Raw genomic sequence first — 22624 nt, forward strand, 5'->3', positions numbered from 1 at the left:
TGGGGAGGAGAGGAAAAGGGCTCAGTCTGGGAAGGCCGCCTGGAGGAAGTGAGCTCTCAAATCAGACCTTGACTTACGGTAACCAAAGGTAATAGATTCCCCACCTGTCTTCTAGCCACTGATTAAAGAGTCCAATGAAAAATTATTTTGTTTAAGAATCAGTTCTCTCTTTCAGCAACAGACTGTCTTCCTCCAGCTTCTGATTTTCTACTCTTTCAGTGGGCCACAAGTAATCAACTCATACTATCTCTTCAACCTTTAAATCCTTTGTTTTCCTCTACATACGTTTGAAGGTGACATGTCCAGTGGTTGCTAGGCAAACCTATGGCATCACATGGTACATTCTCATCACAACAGACTGCTAATTTGAGGATACGATTTTAATATTTCCTGAATTGGTAGTCTGATTCAACTTAAATGGCCCTCTCAGTTTTTGCCCACATCTATATGTAACCTATATATATTATATTATTATATAATTTCATATATATATTTCATTATTATGAAATATAGACTTTTAGACTGTGAGCCCACTGTTGGGTAGGGACTGTCTCTATGTGTTGCCAATTTGTACTTCCCAAGCGCTTAGTACAGTGCTCTGCACATAGTAAGCGCTCAATAAATACGATTGATTGATTGATTGATTGATTGATTATTATGAATTATTTCATTCATGTCTGTCTCCCCCCTCTAGATTGCAAACTCTCTGAGGGCAGGGAATGGGTTTACCAACTCTGTTGTGCTTTACTCTCCCAAGCACTTAGTACGGGCTCTACCCACAATAAGCCCTCAATAAATGCTGCTGGTGATGACAATGAGAAGTAGAGTGACTCAGTGAAAAGAGCACAGGTTTTGGAGTCAGAGGACATGGGTTCAAATCCTAGCTCTGCCAATTGTCAGCTGTGTGACTTTGGGCAAGTCACTTAACTTCTCTGTGCCTCAGTTACCTCATCTGGAAAATGGGGATTGAGACTGTGAGCCCCAGTGGGACAACCGGATCACCCTGTAACCTCCCCAGTGCTTAGAACCGTGCTTTGCACATAGTAAGCGCTTAATAAATGCCATCATCATCATCATCATAATTGGATGTAGCAGCAAGAACTAGTGGAAAGAGCCCATGCTGGGGAGTCAGAGGGCCTGGGTTCTAATTCTGGCTCTGGCATTTGCCTGCCGTGTGACCTTGGGCAAGTTATTACACTTCTCTGGGCCTCAGTTTCCTCATCTATAAAATGGCGATGAAAAATCCATCCTTCCTACTCCCTAGACTGTGAGCCTCCTGTGGGACAGGGATTACGTCTGACCTGTTGCTGTTAATGGTATTTGTTAACCATTGGAGAGAGCTGGGTTAGATACAAATTAATCAGATTGGACACCGTCTCTGTCCCACATGGGGCTCACAGTCTTACTCCCCATTTTACAGATGAGGTAACTGAGGCACACAGAAGTGAATTCACTTGCCCTAGGTCACACAGCAGACAAGTGGCAGAGCCAGGACTAGAACCCATGTACTTCCGACTCAGAGGCCCATTCATTCATTCAATTGTATTTATTGAGCGTTTACTGTGTGCAGAGCAAGCTCCATCTACAAGCCACAGTGTTTCTGATTAGCTTGTATCTATCCCAGTGCTTGGAACAGTGATTGGCACATAGTAAGCACTTAGCCAATACCACAATCATTACTGGGTATATATACATATGCAAAAACACACAATTTAGACTTTAACTAAAAGACTAATATTCAGAAAGAATGGACTTTTAACCTTTCCAGGTTCAAATACTCATAAAACCCTGCTCCCACCCCCACCAACTAGCACATCAGCCGACTCCTTTCTAGACTGTAAGCTTGTTGTGGGCAGGGAATGTGTCTGTTTATTTTTATATTATACTCACCCAAGCACTTAGTACAGTGCTCTGCACACAGTAAGTGGTTAATACATAAAATTGAATGAATGAATGACAAATTAGAAAGATCACTCGCTAGTGCTTGCCGTGCTTGCCATGGTGTTTGCAAGCTGGTGGTGCTTGTGTGCTGGCTTACTGATTCTATTTTTGGAGCACTAACCTATGTTAACTTCCAGACTTCTCCCACACATCTCAGATTGGCCCTATAAGTATACTGGCCCTTTAAATGCACGGGTAATCCATAATGACAGCTCGGCACTGGCTCTGACCAGAAGTAAGAGATCAGAGACCTATGTGATTGCACTGTGGGTCTGCACCTGGTTATCCCGGCTCCACAAGCACTCAGCAGGCTTACTGCCTCCGCTATTTGCCTTGGAAAAGAGACCAGGGCTTAAGTGGGCCACACAGAAAATCACCCTCATCTCCTATGGGGGCTGCGGCTACAGCACTTTGTGCCCCCGTAGACATCCGACACTTGTTTACTGAACTGACTAGCAAGGCCTCCAAAGTCAACACTAAAGCAAACTGTCTAACTAGGGGAACAAAACTGGAGTCCCTGGCAACGAGTCGGACCTTTTCTTGCAACCAAAGGGATACAATTCCCGAGGAATCCAGATGACCCAGACTACCAAATGCAGGAAGTATAAAATGGAAGTTCAGAGTCATTCACGATGTGGGGGTGGGGGGCGGGGAGCACAAAGCACAAATGACTCACTAATGCCATGGGGAAGCAGCACGGCGCAATGGATAGAGCACAGGCTTGGGAGTCAGAAGGTCATGCGTTCTAATCCTGACTCTGACACTTGTCTGCTGTGTGACCTTGAGCAAGTCACTTCACTTCTCTGGGCTTCAGTTTCCTCATCTGTAAAATGGGGACTGAGACTGTGAGCCCCATGTGGGACAGAGACTTTGTTAAACCCGATTTGCTTTTATCCACCCCAGAACTTAGTACAGTACCAGGCACATAGAGAGTGCTTAACAAATACCATCATTATTATTATTATGTCTTTCTTCTTTCTTATATACACAAGCATTCTAGCAAACTTCCAAATATCTACTGGACAGGCATCATTTATTAAGGGCTAGAACTGTAACGAAACATAAAGTGCTTCCTGAGCTCAACAGTCTGAAAATAAAGGCAAAATGCTTTTCCAAATAGAAGTTTTCAGTACATTTTCTTGGGTTTTTTTCCTCCATGTTCCTTTTTCCTTATTTTGCAAGGAATATGGAAGCAGCATGGCCTAATGGAAGGAGCATGGACCTGGGAGTCAGAAGGACCTGGGTTCTAATCCCAGGCTCTGCCACTTGTCTGCCTTGTGATACCACTTAAATTCTCTGTGCCTCAGTTATCTCATCTGCAAAATGAAGATTCAGTTCTACTCCCTCCTTAGACTGTGAGCTCCATGTGAGGCAGGGACTGCGTCCAATCTGATTATCTTGTATCTACCCCAGCACTTAGTACAGTCCTAGGCACACAGTAAGTGCTTATCAAGGACCACTTTTTTAAAAAAGGTCTGTGAATAGAAGGTCAAAGAAAGGCAAAAGCATGTTTAAGGTAAAATAGAGGAATGGGAAGGGAAGGACAGGGAGAAAAGGAAGTTGAAGGAAGGAAGAGACTGTGTATAAAGTGAAAAAGAAAGGGACAAGGGATGGGGAGAAGAATGCTGGTGTCCTAGTGAATGGAGGTGGGTTACTTTCTGAACAAGCCCCAAGGAGCCAGAAGTCCACAGCTTATCTGTGGGAAACAGGGCAGGAGAAGCTGACCCCAGGATCTCTCCAGTTCAATGGTCATTAGTAATGCCCTGAATGGCCCCCTGAGGCCAGGTCAGTTCCAGGAGTTGCTCTTGTTTAGATCAAGGTCAGGGGAACATCTAGGGTGACCCCAGTTACAACTTCCTACTAGAATGAAACACATGGATTGGTCTTGAAAATCAACTAATCAATCATATATATTTATTCATTCATTCAATCGTATTTATTGAGCACTTACTGTGTGCAGAGCACTGTACTAAGCGCTTGGGGAGTACAAGTTGGCAACATATAGAGACAGCCCCTACCCAACAATAGGCTCACAGTCTAGCAGGGGTAGACATACAACAAAACAAAACTTTGACAGGTGTCAAAGTCATCAGAACTGTACTGACTGTGTACAGAGCACTGTATTAAGCATTTGGGAGATTACAATATAACAAAGTTGGTAAACCCATTCCCTGTCTACAGTGATCTTAGAGTCTAAAGGAGGATACAAACATTGATATAACTAAATGATGAATATGTACATAAGTGCTGTGGGGCTGGGGGAGGGGTGAATAAAGGGTGCAAATAGTGCAAGCATGATGCAGAAGGGAATGGGAGAAGAGGAGATGAGGGTTTAGTCAGGAAAGGCCTCTTGGAGGTGTGCTTTTAATATGGCTTTGAAGCTGGGGAGAGTGAACATCTGTCAGATACGAAAAAGGAGGGACCTCCAGACCAGAGGCAGGACGTGAACACGAAGTCGGCGACAAGATAGATGAGATGGAGGTACAGTGAGCAGGTTGGTGTTAGAGCAGCGAAGTGTGAGGGCTGAGTTGTAATCAAGCAATCAATCAGTGGTGCTTTGAGTGCTTACTATGTGCTTAGCACTGTACCATGTGCTTGGGAGAGCACAATACAACAGAATTAGCAGGCTCTGCCCTGCCCATAATGAGTTTATAATCTAGAGGTTGTAGTAGGAAATCAGGGAAAAAGATGATTGAGTGTTTAAAAGTTGATGGTAAGGATTCAAAACTGACAGTGATCTCATAAAGAGGAGAAAGCATATAAGGAATCAATGGGAGAGGGGAGGGAAGGGTCAGGACAGGCCTTTAACTGGCCCCCATTCATGACCCTGGAATTGTACACATTGACAGCAGTTAGGATGGGGAAACAAATTTTATCAAGACATTTGTCTTACTGTCAATCAGATTAGCAGCATGGCCTAGTGGATAGAGCACGGGTCTGGGAGTCAGATGGAACTGGGTTCTAATCCCAGTCTGCCACTTGTCTTCTGTGTGACCTTAGGCAACTCACTTCACTTCTCTGTGCCTCAGTGACCTCATCTGTAAAACGGGGATTGAGACTGTGAGCCCCATGTGGATCAAGGACTGTGTCTAAACCAATTTGCTTATATCCACCCCAGTGCTTAGTACAGTGCCTGGTAAATGCCTAGTTAGTGCTTAACAAATACCATTCTTACTAAACCTCAGAGTGCCATCTTTTAGAACCAGAGTGGGCTATGACAATTTCAGTCTAAAAATTGCTGCACAGCACTCCTAGAGGAGGCACTTGTGCCTGGGGAAAGAGCTGGGATATACATATTCAAAAACAGAGCTGGACCCCGACAGAAAGGGCCCAAGTCGCTGGCGGCATTGGAAGCCCAAGAATCTACAGACTCCCATATGAGAAACTCTTTGGAAGTTTGAAGGAGCAGGGGGCAAGACAGCTTTCTCCTATTACTCAGTGCTGCCCGCCTCTACAATTAGTGTCAAGGCACTTCAGACAGAGCAGAAAGTAACAGGGCTAATAATAGTAGCATTCTCTTGAATTTAGGTAGCAGAAATGTACAAGAATACTGGCAATCCTGTTCCTTTCCAGCAAGTTTAAATGTCGGTACACACCCCATTGAAACACCATTGTCAACCAAAGAGTTGGCAACCCCCAATCCTATACAATTGAAGGCAGAAACTGGTGATAAAGCAACATCAAGAATATTAAATAAAAAACAGAAACCTCAAGTGAAGGTTCTCTTAACCCTAATTCACCCACAGTGTTTGCGCTCTAAATTAAAGGTATCTGTTTTGTAATAATGGTGGTATTTGTTAAGGGCTTACTACGTTTCAAGCACTGTTCTAAACGCTGAGGAAGATATAAGTTAATCAGGTTGGACACAGTCCATGTCCCACATGGGGCTCACGGTCTTAATCCCCATTTAATGGATGACTTTACTGAGGCACAGAGAAATGAAGTGACTCGCCCAAGGTCACACAGAAGACAAGGGGCTGAGCCAGGATAAGAACCCAGGTCCTTCTGACTCTCTGGCCTGTACTCTATCCAGCAGGCCCTGCTGCTTCCTGTTGATGTGCAGGGATGAGGGCTCTGACATTTATTTCCCTGAGGAATACAAACTAGAGCTGCCTGCTTGGTCTAGGCTACCTCATGACACTTTCGTGGCTCTATTCTAATCTCTAGGTCAGCATATCTCAACAAGTGCATTATCAGCTGAGGAATTATCACCCATGCAAAAAAAAAAAAATCAGTATGCTCCCTTTGACCAATCCTAGAAATCCATCAAGTTGACCCCCACACCCATTATACCACATATAACTGAAATCATCTTCCAGAAGTATGGGCCAAAGACTTCAGGACTTCAGCTCTGCTCCCCCTCTAGACAGCAAGCTCACTGTGGGCAAGGGAATGTGTTTATCAGTCCTATTAAATTGTATTCTCCTAAGTGCATAGTACAGTGCTCTGCACATAGCAAGCACTCAATCAATACCATTGTTTGCCATACGCCCCCATAGAGGAATTGCTAAAGTCTGATTTGTCAAGGGGAGACTGAAGATATGAGAGATTCATTCATTCATTCATTCAATCGTATTTATTGAGCGCTTACTGTGTGAAGAGCACTGTACTAAGCGCTTGGAGAGATCCATTTCTGATTGGCTGAGCTGCTACTAGGAGCCCTAAGGCATTCTCGGTCTTCATTGCCAGTCTCTTTCAGAGAATGAGTCACCCATGAGAGGATAGCGAATGGTCCGATGTCTTGGGGCAGCCCCTGTGGGGGTCTCCCTTTTGCCCCTCCTCTCCACCACCTGCTCTTCCCCACCAAACTATCTTCTGTTCTGGGCTATTATTATTATTATATTTGTGAAGTGCTTACTATGTCCCAGGCACTGTACTAAGTCGGGGGTGGATACAAGCAAATCAAGTTGGACACCATTTCTGTCCCACGTGGGGGAAGAAGAAGAAAGAAGAAAGAAGGAAGAAAGGAAGAAAGGGAGAAAGGGGGAGAAAGAGGGAGAAAGTGGGGTGGATACAAGCAAATCAAGTTGGACACCATTTCTGTCCCACATGGGGGAAGAAGAAGAAAGAAGAAAGAAGGAAGAAAGGAAGAAAGGGAGAAAGGGGGAGAAAGAGGGAGAAACAGGGAGAAAGAGGGAGGAAGAGGGAGGAAGGGAGGAAGGAAGAAGGAAGAAGAAGAAGAAGGTTGGTATTGGTTAAGTGCTTGAAGCAGCATGGCTCAGTGGAAAGAGCCTGGGCTTTGAAGTCGGAGGTCATGGGTTCAAATCCTGCCTCTGCCAATTGTCAGCTGTGTGACTTTGGGCAAGTCACTTAACTTCTCTGTGCCTCAGTTCCCTCATCTGTAAAATGGGGTTTAGGACTGTGAGCCCCCTGTGGGACAACCTGATCACTTTGTAACCTCCCCAGTGCTTAGAACAGTGCTTTGCACATAATAAGTACTTAATAAATGCCATTATTATTATTATTGTTGTTGTTATTGTTATTATTATTATTATTATTATGTGCCAGGCACTGTTCTAAGCACTGGGGTGAATACATGGAAATCGAGGTGGACACAGTCCCTGTCCCACAATTGGCTCACAGTCTCAATTCCCATTTTACAGATGAGGTAACTGAGGCACAGAGAAGTAAAATGACTTGCCCAAGGCCACACATCAGACAAATGATGAAGCCGGCATTAGAACCCATGACCTTCTGACTCCCAGACCTGTGCTCTATCCACTAGGAGTTTTGCTCCCTGCTCAGCCAGGTAAGGAGAGAATAGAGACAGGCTCAATCAATCAATGTGTACAGAGCACTGTACTAAGCACTTGAGAGAGTACAAGGTCATGGGTTCTAATCCCAGTTCCGTAATTTGTCAGCTGTGTGACTTTGGGCAAGTCACTTCACTTCTCTGGGCCTCAGTTACCTCATCTGTAAAATGGGAATTGAGACTGTGAGCCCACTGTGGGACAGGGACTGTGTCCACCCCAATTTTCATGTATTCACCCCAGTGCTTAGTACAGTGCCTGGCAAATAGTAAGCACTCAACCATTACCATCAGAGAATCAGCATGGCCTAGTGCCTAGTGCATGGACCTGGGAGGCAGAAGGTCATGGGTTCTAATTCCAGCTCCGCCACTTGTCTGCTGTGTGACCTTGGGCAAGCCACTTCACTTCTCTGTGCCTCAGTTCCCTCATTTGTAAAATGAGTATTGAGACTGTGAGCCCCACATGGGACAGGGACTGTGTCCACCCCGACTCTCTTGTATCTCCCCCAGTGCTTAGAACAGTGCCTGGCACATAGTAAGCACTTAACAAATACCATGACTAGTATATAACAAAGTTGGCAGAGCTTGTAGTCTAGAGGCTCTCAGATGACTAGCCAATGAACATGGATGCCCAATTTTGGTGAATAAGATCAATAGAGGTATTCTCAACTAGTTCCTGCTCCAAAATGTGAGCCAACTGTGTGGGAGGTCATTCACTTCTCATGGGTCAAGCTCCAGAAAGGCAAAAGAAAAGGCACATATTGTCCTCAAAGCACCCAGAAAGACATAAGGCATAAGCTGAGCCAGAACCTTTGTGATATTCATTACTACAGTTAATGCACACCAAGTATAGATTTTAAGTGAGTTCTACAGTTCCTCCTCTTCCTCAGCATGGGCCCACAGAGAACCCATGCTGTGGTAGTTAGGTGCTTCAGATAAAGTTGTAATGTATTTAAATATTCATTTCCCTCTGAACTGTAAGCTTATTGTGGGACAGGGAACGTGTCTACCAACTCTGTAATACTGTACTCTCCAAAACGCTTAGTACAGGCCACAAGATTGATTGATTTTCTATTTCTTTTTTTTTTGGTGGGGGGGGAGGGGGGGCAAATACTTCCCTCCACTAAAAAAAGGGAAGTGGAGAACGCATGTGTTCAGCAGAATATATAAAAGTTCTTCAAGGATTTTGAGACATTTAGTAAATAACATTGATGATAATAAAAATAAAAGCACTTGTTAAGCAGTTACTATGTGTCAAGCACTATACTAGGCACCGTGATAGATAAAAGATACATACTGTTTGTTGCGCGAGACACAGCTACAAAATAAAGATACAAAGATATGAACACTGGCAATCTGAAGATTTTGTTTTCCAGGTCAGGGTTGCAGAGTTGGAAGCTGGAACAACATGAATGTTAGGTTGGCTGACTCCAGAATATGAAGGACAACAAGAAAAATTTCATCCAATTTTTTGGGACAAGCCAGAACTATCCTGGCAGCATGGCCTTGTGGATAGAGCATTCGTCTGGGAGTCAGAAGGACCTGGGTTCTAACAGTGGCTCTGCCACTTAATAATAATAAGAAGAAGAAGAAGAAGAAGAATGGCATTTATTAAGCGCTTACTATGTGCAAAGCACTGTTCTAAGCACTTGTCTGCTGTGGGACCTTGGCCAAATCACTTAACTTCTCTGTATCTCATTTAGCTCATATGTAAAATGGGGATTAAGACTGTGAGCTCCAAGTGGGGCATGGATTGTGTCCAACCTGATTACTCTGAATCTATCTCAGTGCTTAGATCAGTGCCTGGCACACAGTAAGCACTCAACAACTATCATAAAAAAAATCAGTGACTCAGAAACTGGAGAATTTCCTACCTCTCTAGAGTTCATTCATTCAATCGTATTTATTGAGCACTTACTGTGTGCATTACCCTGTACTAAGAGCTTGGGAAGTACAAAATGGCAACCTATAGAGACGGTCCCTACCCAACAATGGGGTCACAGTCTAGAAGGGGGAGACAGACAACAAAACAAAAGAAGTAGACAGGTGTCAATAGTATCAGAATAAATAGAATTATAGCTATATACACATCATTAATAAAATATAGTAAATATGTACAAATTAAATAGAATAATAAATATGTAGAAATATATACAAGTGCTGTGGGGAGGGAAAGGGGGTAGGGTGGGGGGGCAATGGGGAAGGGAGAAGGAGGAAGGGAGGAAAAAGGGAGGCTCAGTCGGGGAAGGCCTCCTGAAGGAGGTGAGCTATCAGTAGGGCTTTGAAGGGAGGAAGAGAGCAAGCTTGGCGGATTTGTGGAGGGAGGGCATTCCAGGCCAGAGGAAGGGTATGGGCCAGGAGTTGATGGCGGGACAGGCAAGAACAAGGCACAGTGAGGAGGTTAGTGGCAGAGGAGCAGAGTGTGCAGGCTGGGCTGTAGAATGAGAGAAGGGAGGTGAGGTAGGAGAGGGCGAGGTGATGGAGAGCCTTGAAGCCAAGAGTGAGGAGTTTTTGCTTGATTATCTATCAGACAGTCAGTCATATTAACTCATAAGCCAAATCTGATGATTCTCATTTTAGGGGAAGGACTGGGGAAAAGGAGGAAAAGAAGGAGAAGGAATGGCTAAGTCACCTCTTAGAATAATATTTTAGGCTTCAAAGACTAGTAGCAATTAAACTTAACTTTAATGTGATATTTTATTTATTTATATTGATGCCATTGATGCCTTTTTATTTGTTTTGATGTCTGTTTCCTCCCTTCTAGACTGTGAGCCTGTTGTGGGCAGGGATTGTCTCTGTTGCTGAATTGTACTTTCCACGTGCTTCGTACAGTGCTCTGCACACAGTTAAGTGCTCAATAAAAATGAGTGAATGAAAATACAGCTGGATAATCAATGTTTTTAACTTTCACTTTAAGGAACCTAAATTCTTTAAAGATGCTCCCCCACCCCAAGCTTGTACTTACTTATATTTTTCAAATCCTGGCAAATTACTCTCAATAGAAGGCTATTAATATCAACACATTAGAAAGAAATAATACACTAACTGCTATATAATTCTGATGGTATTAGCATTTGGTTCTTACCAATATTTTATGTAGCCTACCAAATAGTAGTATAGTTTGCTAGGGTTGTGTTCTTAGCCTATTCAAGACATCTATCTTAACGCTATATTAAATTGTCCAGTTAAATATGAAATTCCAGAAACAAAATATTAAAATGTAGATTAAGACTGTGACATGAGAATGGACTATGTCCAAACTAACTAGCTTGTGTCTGCCCTAGAACTTACTACAGTGCCTGACAAACAGTAAGTGCTTCCCCACATCTAGACTGCAAGCCCATTGTGGGCAGGGAGTGTGTATGTTATATTTTTGTGTTGTACTCCCCAAGCGCTTAGTACAGTGCTCTGCTCACAGAAGGGGCTCAAGAAGGGATTACCAGCATAAAAAAACTTCTCAACGCTACACAAATATTTGCTCCCACTTAAAACAGAAGCAGGTAATTTGTACTCCCCTCCTCAAAAATCTCCAGTGGCTACCAGTCAACCTACGCATCAGGCAAAAACTCCTCACTCTCGGCTTCAAGGCTGTCCATCACCTCGCCCCCTCCTACCTCACCTCCCTTCTTTCCTTCTACAGCCCAGCCCACACCCTCCGCTCCTCTGCCGCTAACCTCCTCACTGTGCATCGTTTTCGCCTGTCCCACCATCGACGCCTGACCCACGTCCTCCCCCTGGCCTGGAATGCCCTCCCTCCACACATCCGCCAAGCTAGCTCTCTTCCTCCCTTCAAAGCCCTACTGAGAGCTCACCTCCTCCAGGAGGCCTTCCCAGACTGAGCCCCCTCTTTCCTCTCTCCTTCCCCATCCCCCCCGCCCTACCTCCTTCCCCTCCCCACAGCACCTGTATATATGTTTGTACAGATTTATTATTCTATTTTATTTGTGCATATTTACTATTCTATTTATTTTGTTAATTGTTTTGTTTTGTTGTTGTCTCCCCCCTCTAGTCTGTGAGCCCGTTGGTGGGTAGGGACCGTCTCTATATGTTGCCAACTTGTACTTCCCAAGCAGTTAGTACAGTGCTCTGCACACAGTAAGTGCTCAATAAATACAATTGAATGAATGAATGAATCAAAAACAGATGTTTGTTTATAATGATAATCTTAAATCTCACTTTTCCAAATTTTCATGCATTTCAATTTGGAAACATTGCAGAGGTCTATTTAATTTTTCTCCCATATTCCAATCACGCTTTTATGACAACATGTTTTGCTATGCCAAATGATTAATTACTTATGATATGATGTGCCATACTGGCCAGTATGGCTCACTATCTTTCAATAGATGAGAATGCTATCACCTCTTAAATTCCAAAGAAAATATGTTTTCCTAAAACAGATTTTAAAAAATACATTTTAGCAGACAATGAACAGATGGGTTCAATAAGAAAAGCAAATGCATCCCAACAGGCCAGGAATTTTTCTAATACATGAAATTATGCTTCGGTAGGCTCCAGTTTCAGGCTGTAATGTAGGATGGCAAATTTAAAGTTGGTAGATTTTCAGGTTATTTTTCCATATATTTTTACAGCTATTTGGGAATCAAGTTTGATAAATATCCCAGTCAGAATATCAAAGGCAATCCTTTTACTACATCAGTACCATGCACCAGGCATGGTCCATCTTTACTAAAAGGAGTCAGAAAAATGTAAATTTCACCAAACGTAAATCCATTTCAGTTAATGAAACAACAATTATCATCCTACCATCACTGTTCTTAGCAGATGAAGGGAAAATTACAATGAGAAACAGTAACTGGGAAATTTGTTCCTAAATATTCACGGGGAATCATTTTAACTCAAACCACTTTACTGTTTCAAAAGTCTTCTGCAATTTGAGGAATGCCTAATATTCACCATGAGCCTGTCAAGCAGCATAAACTATCAAGGATGCTAGAGGTGGGCTGTGCCTGCCTATTCCCAAGTAAAAAGGGAAGAGCATGTTGTTCAGCCCACCACTCTTTTCCACAACAATCAAGGGGAAGAAAAGAACCACACACAACAGATGGTGAAGCAAAATTAGATGTACCCAATCTCTCATCTTCCCGACAGGCTTAGATAGCTGCAGAAGCTATGGGCACAGTCGCAGGAGAAAGTCACTGTCAGCTCCTTTGCATAGAAATAGGACTTCCTTCAAATTTTTCACTTAGGTTCCTGAAGAACTAATTTCACTCCATGTAAGGGTCAACAGTCAGAACTAAGATTTGTTTCCTGAGGGAACTCAGGAATTCCCTGTCCTGTTCTTCCCTCCTCCTCCAGTCAATCCCATTTACTGAGTGCCCATGTATGGAGCACTGTCCTAAGCACTTGGGAGAGTTACGTATAACAGAGTTGATAGATATGTTCCCTGCCCACAACACGTATGTTTGTATGTATTTATTACTCTATTTATTTATTTTATTTGTACATATTTATTCTATTTATTTTATTTTGTTAATATATTTTGTTTTGTTGTCTGTCTTCCCTTTCTAGACTGTGAGCCCGCTGTTGGGTAGGGACCATCTCTATATGTTGCCAACTTGTACTTTCCAAGCGCTTAGTACAGTGCTCTGCACACAATAAGCACTCAATAAATACGATTGAATGAATGAATGAATGAAAGTGCTGTCACGAGTTCCTGCAATGTTCCAGCTACGATGGGAGCACTCAGAGTCGTCTTCTGCAACATAGTCATCAATTCCATCCTTGCCACCAGAAAAATCCCAATGGACCAGTGCCCAGCCAGAAGGGTGAAGAATTCTGATGGGTGTTTTTTTGTTTTTTTGGGGGGTTTTGCTTTCTTTTGGGAGGGGAGAGAGGTATTTGTGAAGATATAAGAGGACTACTGTAAATCAGCAATGGGGCAGGTTGAACAAAATTGTTAGTGCTCACACATACAATATGGAAACATTCATAGATTTGTTTCCAAATTACCTGTGCCTGCATTTGCAATTTGGTCCACTCCTCTGATAAAACGGTATTTGCTAAGAATGGTATTTGTTAAGCACTTAGTATGTGCCAGGCACTGTACTAAGCATAAAGGGAGCTTTATTCATCCCCCAACCCAATTCCACAGCACTAATGTACAGATCTGTAATTTATTTCTTCATATTAATGTCTGTGTCCCCATGTAGACTGTAAACTCTCTGTGAGCAGGGAATATTCCTGTTTATTGTTGCATTGTACCCCATCAAATCCATCTTCAGTAAGCTACTTTTTTTTTTCTTTATGAAAACAAAATGTATCCTTTCAAAAAGGGCCTGGCTTAAAATAAGGGGGGCAGTAATATGGCAGAAAAGGAAACAGTTGGGCACCACAAGCTTTCCACCCCTTTATCTCCCCATCCTCACCCTGGATGGACTTTTAGGATCCAGTCTCCAGTAGCAACCTTGGGAACTGAGTTTGGAACTCTAACCACTTTGTACAGTGCTTTGCATACAGTAAGCTCTTAGTACATATGATTGAATGAATACTCTGGGGCTGTCCAGGGGTGAGGTTGTTCAAGGTAAACATCCCCTCCAGACTGTGAGCTCATTGTGGGCAAGGAAGTCATCTGTTGTTGTAATGTAATCTCCCAAGCGCTTAGTACAGTGTCTTGCACACAGCAATTGCTCAATAAATATGATTAAATGAATGAATGAATGCCCTACTTGGAAGCCCTCACGGTGACCCTGCTCGCATCTCCTCCTGCCTTCAGGACATCTCCATCTGGATGTCTGCCCGCGACTTTAAACTCAACATGTCCAAGACTGAACTCCTTGTCTTCCCTCCCAAACCCTGCCCTCTCCCTGACTTTCCCATCTCTGTTGACGGCACTACCATCCTTTCCGTATCACAAGCCCGCAACCTTGGTGTCATCCTCGACTCCGCTCTCTCATTCACCCCTCACATCCAAGCCATCACCAAAACCTGCTGGTCTCAGCTTCGCAACGTTGCCAAGATCCACCCTTTCCCCTCTATCCAAACCACTACCCTGCTCATTCAAGCTCTCATCTTATCCCGTCTGGACTACTGCATCAGCCTCCTCTCCGATCTCCCATCCTCGTGTCTCTCCCCACTTCAATCCATACTTCACGCTGCTGCCCAGATTGTCTTTGTCCAGAAACACTGTGGGCATGTTACTCCCCTCCTCAATAATCTCCAGTGGCTACCAATCAATCTGCTCATCAGGCAGAAACTCCTCACCCTCGGCTTCAAGGCTCTCCATCACCTCGTCCCCTCCTACCTCACCTCCCTTCTGTCCTTCTACAGCCCAGCCCGCACCCTCTGCTCCTCTGCCGCTAATCTCCTCACCGTGCCTCATTCTCGCCTGTCCCGCCGTCGACCCCTGGCCCACGTCATCCCCCTGGCCTGGAATGCCCTCCCTCCCCACATGCGCCAACCTAGCTCTCTTCCTCCCTTCAAGGCCCTATTGAGAGCTCACCTCCTCCAGGAGGCCTTCCCAGACTGAGCCCCCTCCTTCCTCTCCCTCTCCACCCCATCTCCATTCCCCCCGTCTTACCTCCTTCCCTTCCCCACAGCACCTGTATATATGTATATATGTTTGTACATATTTATTACTCTATTCATTTATTTATTTATTTTACTTGTACATATCTATTCTATTTATTTTATTTTGTTAATATGTTTTGTTTTGTTCTCTGTCTCCCCCTCTAGACTGTGAGCCCACTGTTGGGTAGGGACTATCTCTATATGTTGCCAACTTGTACTTCCCAAGCGCTTAGTCCAGTGCTCTGAACACAGTAAGCGCTCAATAAATATGATTGATTGATTGATTCAGTTTGATTTTTTAGAAATGGCATCAAGAGGCATACTTGAGAACGGAGCATCAGATCCTACTATATAAGGCATGGTCAAGCTCGTCATTGCGGGCTCGGCAGGGAACGTGCTAGTTTTATAATTAGATGTTAACCTCCCAAAGCACTTAGTACAGTACTCTGCACACAGTAAGCACTTAATAAATATGACTAACTGACCCAATGTCTTCCTTGGAAGTACATTTTACAGTCTGTTCAATTTGCACAGAGCAGAGCATAAAGCGCAAAATCAACAGTTTTTGTAAACACCCACAAAGTATGTCAGAAATCTCCACATGGGCAATTAATAAGAAAAGGGAAAGAGCAGATTGGCCAAGGAAACTCCACTTTCTTTATATCAGCACTTCTTTTCTCCATATTCCCACCTCCAACCTTAAGCCACACACTCTCTCTTGGAAGGATGGCTTGAAACTCCCTATTGCTAGTGCTATCTGAGGGCAATTACAAGGAATCAATCAACCACATTTTTTGAGCGCTTACTGTGGCACAGCACTAAGCACTAGGGAGAATACAATACAACAGGGTTGGTGGACACATTCCCTGCCTACAATAAGTTTACAGTCTAGAGCGATAGAAAGACATGAATATAAATAAAAATATTATAGCTATGTACATAAGTGCTTTGGGGCTGAGGATGGGGGTGAATTAAAGGGTGCAGATTCAAGTGGGAGAGGAAGAAATGAGCAGTTAGTCAGGGAAGGATTCTTGGAGAAGATGTGCTTTTAATGAATAAACGATTAATATAGTTAAAAACCTCTTGTTCTCAGAGATATCTTATTTCCCACTTAGTTTTCTGTTAGTATTTTTCCCAATTTGTCTTATGCATTTTGGGAAGAAAATCCGGGCATCTGCCGAACAAACTCCAGTCATAACTTTGTAAACAAACAGTGCATTTTTCTTGCTAAGTGCTATTAGTCATCTTAAACCAACGTTTTCATGCCGAAATGGCCTTGCTGTCACAAACAGGAAATAAATGAGCACAGCATAGAGTTCTTTCCTTCTAGTGAAAAATCAAGCAACACATACTCAAATGTAAATCATTTCAAAAATCAATTGCACCAAGTGGACCTTGGTGCCTGGACAAATTAAGTTTCTTTCACACAAAATCAGAAAGCTAGATTACTGTAAGAAAAGAGAAGGGGTTAAGGAGTCTGGGGGCATTCATATGACTCTTAATAACCTTCTTATTTAACCTTTTTCCCTCGAATTGAATTGTCTAAGTGGTTTTGTGAATATTTTACACCACTTTTCCCATGATGTTTTGCTGACAAGTTTATTGCCATTATTTCTACGGAGTAGAGTGCTGAAGAGTGCTGTGCCTTAGTTTCCTCTGTAAAATGGGAATTTTACTACTCCCTCTTATTTATACTGGGATCCCCATGTGGGTCATGGACTGTGTTCATTCTGATTATCTGGTATCCACCCCAGTGCTCAGTATAGTGCTCGGCGTTTAAAAAATAGTATAATTGTAATGCCTTTTATGACTGGAGAATACTTTAACTCTACATCCAGTCAGTGTTTGAACAGAGATTTTACTCCTGTTTTGCGACCAAATTATTTTTCCAAAACTTAACATTTGACTTTCAAGAAAAAGATTTTCATTCATTGTCAGTCATATTTATTGAGCGCTTACTGTGTGCAGAGCACTGTACTAAGCGCTTGGGAAGTACAAGTTGGAAATATATAGAGACGATCCCTACCCAACAGCGGGCTCACGTACGTTATGTCATTAAACAGTGTTAACAGAAGCTCAGGGCTGGCCAGTCTAGATAATTCTGCCTTGAGCGATCTTTGAAATTGTACTTCTTCTAATTACATTTTCATCTTTTGGAATATAGATGGTAAACTTCCATTGTATAAACTTTCTTTCAGGAATCATTTCAGTAATAGTATCTCATGTCAGTCCACTTGGGGTGATGCAGTGTTCTAACTGCTTGAGCGCTTTGTACAGTGCTCTGCACACAGTAAGTGCTCAATAAATACAACTGAATGAAGTGTGTTACCAAGAAGTGATGCATTCCCTGCTCACAACAAGTTTACATTCTAATGGAAGAAATGAACATAAAATATTGGCAGGAGTAGTCTAATAAATAATTGAATGTGCAATTAGACAGCTATAAGAGAGTGTTGAGGATGGGCATTAATAAAGTTCGTAAAGCTAAAGTTGGCTAATGTGTAATGGAAAATTTATGTCTCTTGCGGACATTTTCACTCAGTTTGCGTTACCCATCACAGAACCACAGCAAACAAAAATCTGAAATCAAATCCTAAGCGCTTACCAAATACCATAATTATTAAGAGCTGCCCTCAGACTGAGAACCCTCTCCCTCCCACAGCTGAACTCTCCCTCCTCCCTGCAACTCTGGCCAGTTGCCATTAACTCTGAACCCATGGATGCATTAACATGATCCTACTGCTTGGACAAGCTTCTATCGCTGGTATAAATGCCTCCTCCTACTAAATGGGGGGGAAATGACAGAAAATACCTATCCTTCAAACTCTCTCTCCCTTCTCCCAACCTGATCAATCAATGATATTTAGTGAGCACATACTGTGTGCAGAGCACTGTTTCAAGTGCTTGGGAGAGTACAATCAATCATATTTATTGAGCACTTATTGTGTGCAGATCACTGTACTAAGTGCTTGGGACAGTACTATATAAAAGACACATTTCCACCCCACAATGAGCCTACAGTCTAGAGAGGGAGACAGACATTAATATGAATAATTCAAATCACAGATATGAACATAAGTGCTGTGGGGCTGGGGGGGCACGATGAATAAAGGGAGCAAGTCAAGGCAATGCAGCAGGGAGTGGGAGAAGAGGAAAGGAGGACATAGAGAAGGCCTCTTGGAGGAGATGTGTCTGCAGTAACGCTTTGAAGGAAGGGAGAGTAATTGTTTAACACGAGGAGGGAGGGCACTCCAGGCCAGAGGCAGGATGCAGATGAGAGGTTGGCAGCAAGATAGATGAGATCTAGGTATAGTGAGAAGGTTGGCATTAGAACAGCAAAGTGTACAGGCTGGGTTGTAATAATAATAATTAATAATGATAATAATAATGATGGTATTTGTTAAGTGCTTACTATGTGCCAAGCACTGTATTAAGCACTAGGGTGGAAACAAGCAAATTGGGTTGGACACAGTCCCTGTCCCACGTGTGACTCACAGTCTCAATCCCCATTTTACAGATGTAGTAAGTGAGGCACAGAGAAGCAGAGTGATTTTCCCAAAGTCACACAGCAGACAAGTGGTGGAGCTGGGATTAGAACCCATAATCTTCTGACTCCTAGGCCCATGCTCTATCCACTACACCATGCTGCTTCTAGGAGAATGGTGAGATGACTTAGGAGGGGATGAGGTGATTGAGATCATGCAGTAGAGTCAAGACAGGACAGGACTGGAGAGAGACAGGAAGAAGGAAGGTTGGCGAGGAAGTTGTTACAGTAGTTAAAGCTGACATATATGTGCTTGTATCAGTGTAATAGCAATATGAATGAAAGAAGAAAGGGTGGATTTTAGCCATGTTGTGAAGATAAAACTGACATGATTGGGGACAGAATGAATATGTGAATGAAAGAGATGAGTCAAGATAGGGAGGATAGGGTGTTTTCTACATTGATGGGAAAGGTAGGGAAAGGACAGAGTTTAGGTGGGAAGATAGAGTTCTATTTTGGACATGATAATTTTGAGGTGTCAGTGGGACACCAAGTAGAGATCAATGTGCTGAAGACAGGAAGAAATGTGAGACTGCAGAGAAGGAACAAGGTCAGGGAAGGAGAGGGAGATTTGGGAATCATACTCATAGAGGAGGTGGTAGAAGCCATGGGAGCGAGTGAGTTCTCCAAAGGAGTGGGTGTAGATGGAGAATAGAAGTGGACCCAGTACTGAGTCTTGAGGGACTCCCACAGTTAATGGATGGGAGGCAGAAGAGAAGCCCATGAAAGAGACTTAGAATGAGCAGCCAGAGCCATGGGAGGAGAACCGGATGAGGACAGAGTCAGTGAAGTCAAAGCTAGAAGGAGAAGGAGGTGGTCCACCGTGTCTCCTGTCCTTTGAGAACAGGGATTGTCTCCTTTATTTCTAAGATACTCTCCCAAGGGCCTATAATGGGCTCAGCACCTACTATATGCCTTTGATTAAAAATGGAGAACAACCAGAATCCACCACAACCTGCCGGTCTCACCTCTGCAATATTGCCAAGATCCGCCTTTTCCTCTCCATCCAGACCACTGCCCTGCTCATTCAAGCTCCCATCCTATCCCATCTGGATTGCTGTATCAGCCTCCTCTCCAATCTCCCATCCTCCTGTCTCTCCCCACTTCAATCCATACTTCACACGCTGCCCGGATTGTTTTTGTCCAGAAACACTCTGGGCATGTTACTCCCCTCCTCAAAAATCTCCAGTGGCTACCAATCAACCTATGCATCAGGCAGAAACTCCTCACCCTCGGCTTCAAGGCTCTCCATCACCTCGCCCCCTCCTACCTCACCTCCCTTCTCTCCTTCTACAGCCCAGCCCGCACCCTCCGCTCCTCTGCCGCTAATCTCCTCACCATGCCTCGTTCTCGCCTGTCCCACCGTCGGCCCATGTCCTCCCCCTGGCCTGGAATGCCCTCCCCCCGCACATCCACCAAGCTAGCTCTCTTCCTCCCTTCAAAGCCCTACTGAGAGCTCACCTCCTCCAGGAGGCCTTCCCAGACTGAGCCCCCCCTTCCTCTCCCCCCACCCCCCGCCTTACCTCCTTCCCTTCCCCAAAGCACCTGTATATGTGTATATATGTTTGTACGTATTTATTAATCTATTTTACTTGTACATATTTATTCTACTTATTTTATTTTGTTAATATGTTTTGTTTTGATCTCTGTCTCCCCCTTCTAGACTGTGAGCCCACTGTTGGGTAGGGACCATCTCTATATGTTGCCAACTTGTACTTCCCAAGCGCTTAGTACAGTGCTCTGCACACAGTAAGTGCTTAATAAATATGAATGAATGAATGAATGAATGAAATTCACTCAGCTGGCATGTGTTCTCTCCTGCTCTCTGAGGAGACTTTTTTTTTTAGTAGAGATTAAATAATCCAAGCTTCCAACCACAATTATAGGCTCAGGGTGTTAGGTGCTTGTTAGTTATTTAGGAGTAAAATGAAATGAAAAGTCCTCACCACTTGCTGAATTCTTTTTGAGGTTGTCCAGGAATTCTTCCAGGAGTTGAGACTGGTTGGGAGGGGGCAGCAGGCTTTTGGGGTCTCTGGAAAGGTCACTACCTGACCACGAGTTGCAAAAGTTGCCCTTTGTACCCAAAGTAAGCTTTACACTCCTTTCCGAAAACAAGGACTCCATCTGTCTGACATCCAGGTCAGCTACAGCCTCCCCGTTGATAGCCAGGATCTCATTGCCCATTCTCAGCCCTGGGAAAATGAAGTAATCAACCAATCAATTACATTTATTGAGCACTTACTATGTGCAGAGCACCATACTAAGCACTTCGCAGCATCCAATAAAAACAGAATTAACACACATGTTCCCTGTCTATAAAGAGCTTACGGTCTAGAGGGAGGGGTGGTGAATGTTAAAGGAAGAGACTCTCAAAAAGCATTGTGGAAAGAGCACGGCCCTGGGAATCAGAGGGCCTGGGTTCTAATCCCAATTCTGACACCTGACTGCTGGGTGACCTTGGCATATTGCTTAACTTCTCTATGCCTCAGTTTCCTCTTCTCTAAAATGGAGATTCAATACCTGTTCTTGATCCCACGTACACTATGAACCTTGTGTGGGACAAGGATTGTGTCTGACTGAATTATCTTGTATCTACCCCAGTGCTTAGTACAGTGCTTGGCACAGAGTAAGGAGTTAACAAATGCTCCCGTTATTACTATTATCATCAGATGGATCAAAGAGGCTGCCACATATATTTAGAGGGATTGTTTTCTTTCTTTCTTACAGCTATTGTGCACTTGGCTAAACTCGACAAAACCCCTTGACTACACAACTGAAGCAGTGTGGCTTAGTGGAAAGAGCATGGGCCTGGGTCCTAATCCTGGGTCCATCACTTGTCTGCTGTTTGACATCAGGCAAGTCACTTAACTTCTCTGGGTCTCAGTTATCTCATCTGTAAAACTGAGATTAAGATGGCAAACCCTATACGGGACATGGACTTTGTCCAACGTGATTAGCTTGTATTCATTCATTCAGTCATAATTATTGAGCACTTACTGTGTGCAGAGCACTGTACTAAGCGCTTGGAAAGTACAAATCAGCAACATATACAGACGAGGTGGGGGAGACAGACAACAAAACAAAACAAAACAAGTACAGCGCTTAGTACAGCCTGGCACACAGTAAGCTCTTGAATACCATTTTTTAAAAAAGTAAATAACTGCTTCCAGATCCCTTCTGACTGGAGTTAGACTGAGCTTCTGTGGAAAAACAGGACAACTGAGGAATAACTCACATTTGTTGCTCAAGCTCAATTTATGCTACAGTCCCAAAAGGTTCACGATCTCCTTGGGCTCAAATTGAAACCCACAGGAACTCTTACTCAGCCATAAAATTTGTCTACACCAAAATCTCAGGGGTAGGTGTGGGACAAGATAGAAGGAAAATTCACAAATAAGCATGCTCTAAAAGCCCCTTAGAAGCCAGAAGAATAGCACTCTGAGGTGATACAAACCTTCCCCATATGCCAGACCATCAGGAAGAACGTCACTTATGAATATTCGACTGAGATGCTGCTGATCATCCACCTGAGCTGTAACTGCAAACCCTGAAATCAAAAGATCAATCAATCAATGGCATTTATTGAGCGTCTACTCTGCCCAGGGCACTGTACTAAATGCTTGCAAGAGTACAATAGTTAGCTATGTTCCCTGCCCACAACGAGCTTACAGTCTACAGGTTGCAAGGAAAAGCTTCTTCAGAACTGCATTGCTGCTTAAGGAACATAAATCCAACTTCCTACTTTACCCATGAGGTGTAGTCAGTAAATTTAAATTACATATACATTGCAAGAGAACTCTAAATAATGCTATAATTTACTCTTTGAAAATACCAGATCACACAACTCATGGAGTCAATGG

The 22624-nt window shown here is 43.5% G+C and overlaps 1 protein-coding gene across 6 annotated transcripts in view; it reads right to left on the reverse strand.

The window, feature by feature from the left end:
* The window catches only part of TIAM2 (TIAM Rac1 associated GEF 2), a 292806-nt gene that overhangs the window by 56580 nt on the left and 213602 nt on the right, over window positions 1–22624 (reverse strand). For all 6 annotated transcript variants that reach the window (XM_038740604.1, XM_038740597.1, XM_038740613.1 and 3 more), the window contains 2 exons: window positions 22219–22311; window positions 20711–20956 (listed from right to left, as the gene is read on the reverse strand). In XM_038740604.1, coding sequence (XP_038596532.1) covers window positions 20711–20956; window positions 22219–22311 — 339 coding nt within the window. The remainder of the gene's footprint in view (window positions 1–20710; window positions 20957–22218; window positions 22312–22624) is intronic.

The sequence above is a fragment of the Tachyglossus aculeatus genome, chromosome 2 (assembly GCF_015852505.1).
Source record: "Tachyglossus aculeatus isolate mTacAcu1 chromosome 2, mTacAcu1.pri, whole genome shotgun sequence".
In the NCBI taxonomy this organism is placed as follows: domain Eukaryota; kingdom Metazoa; phylum Chordata; class Mammalia; order Monotremata; family Tachyglossidae; genus Tachyglossus; species Tachyglossus aculeatus.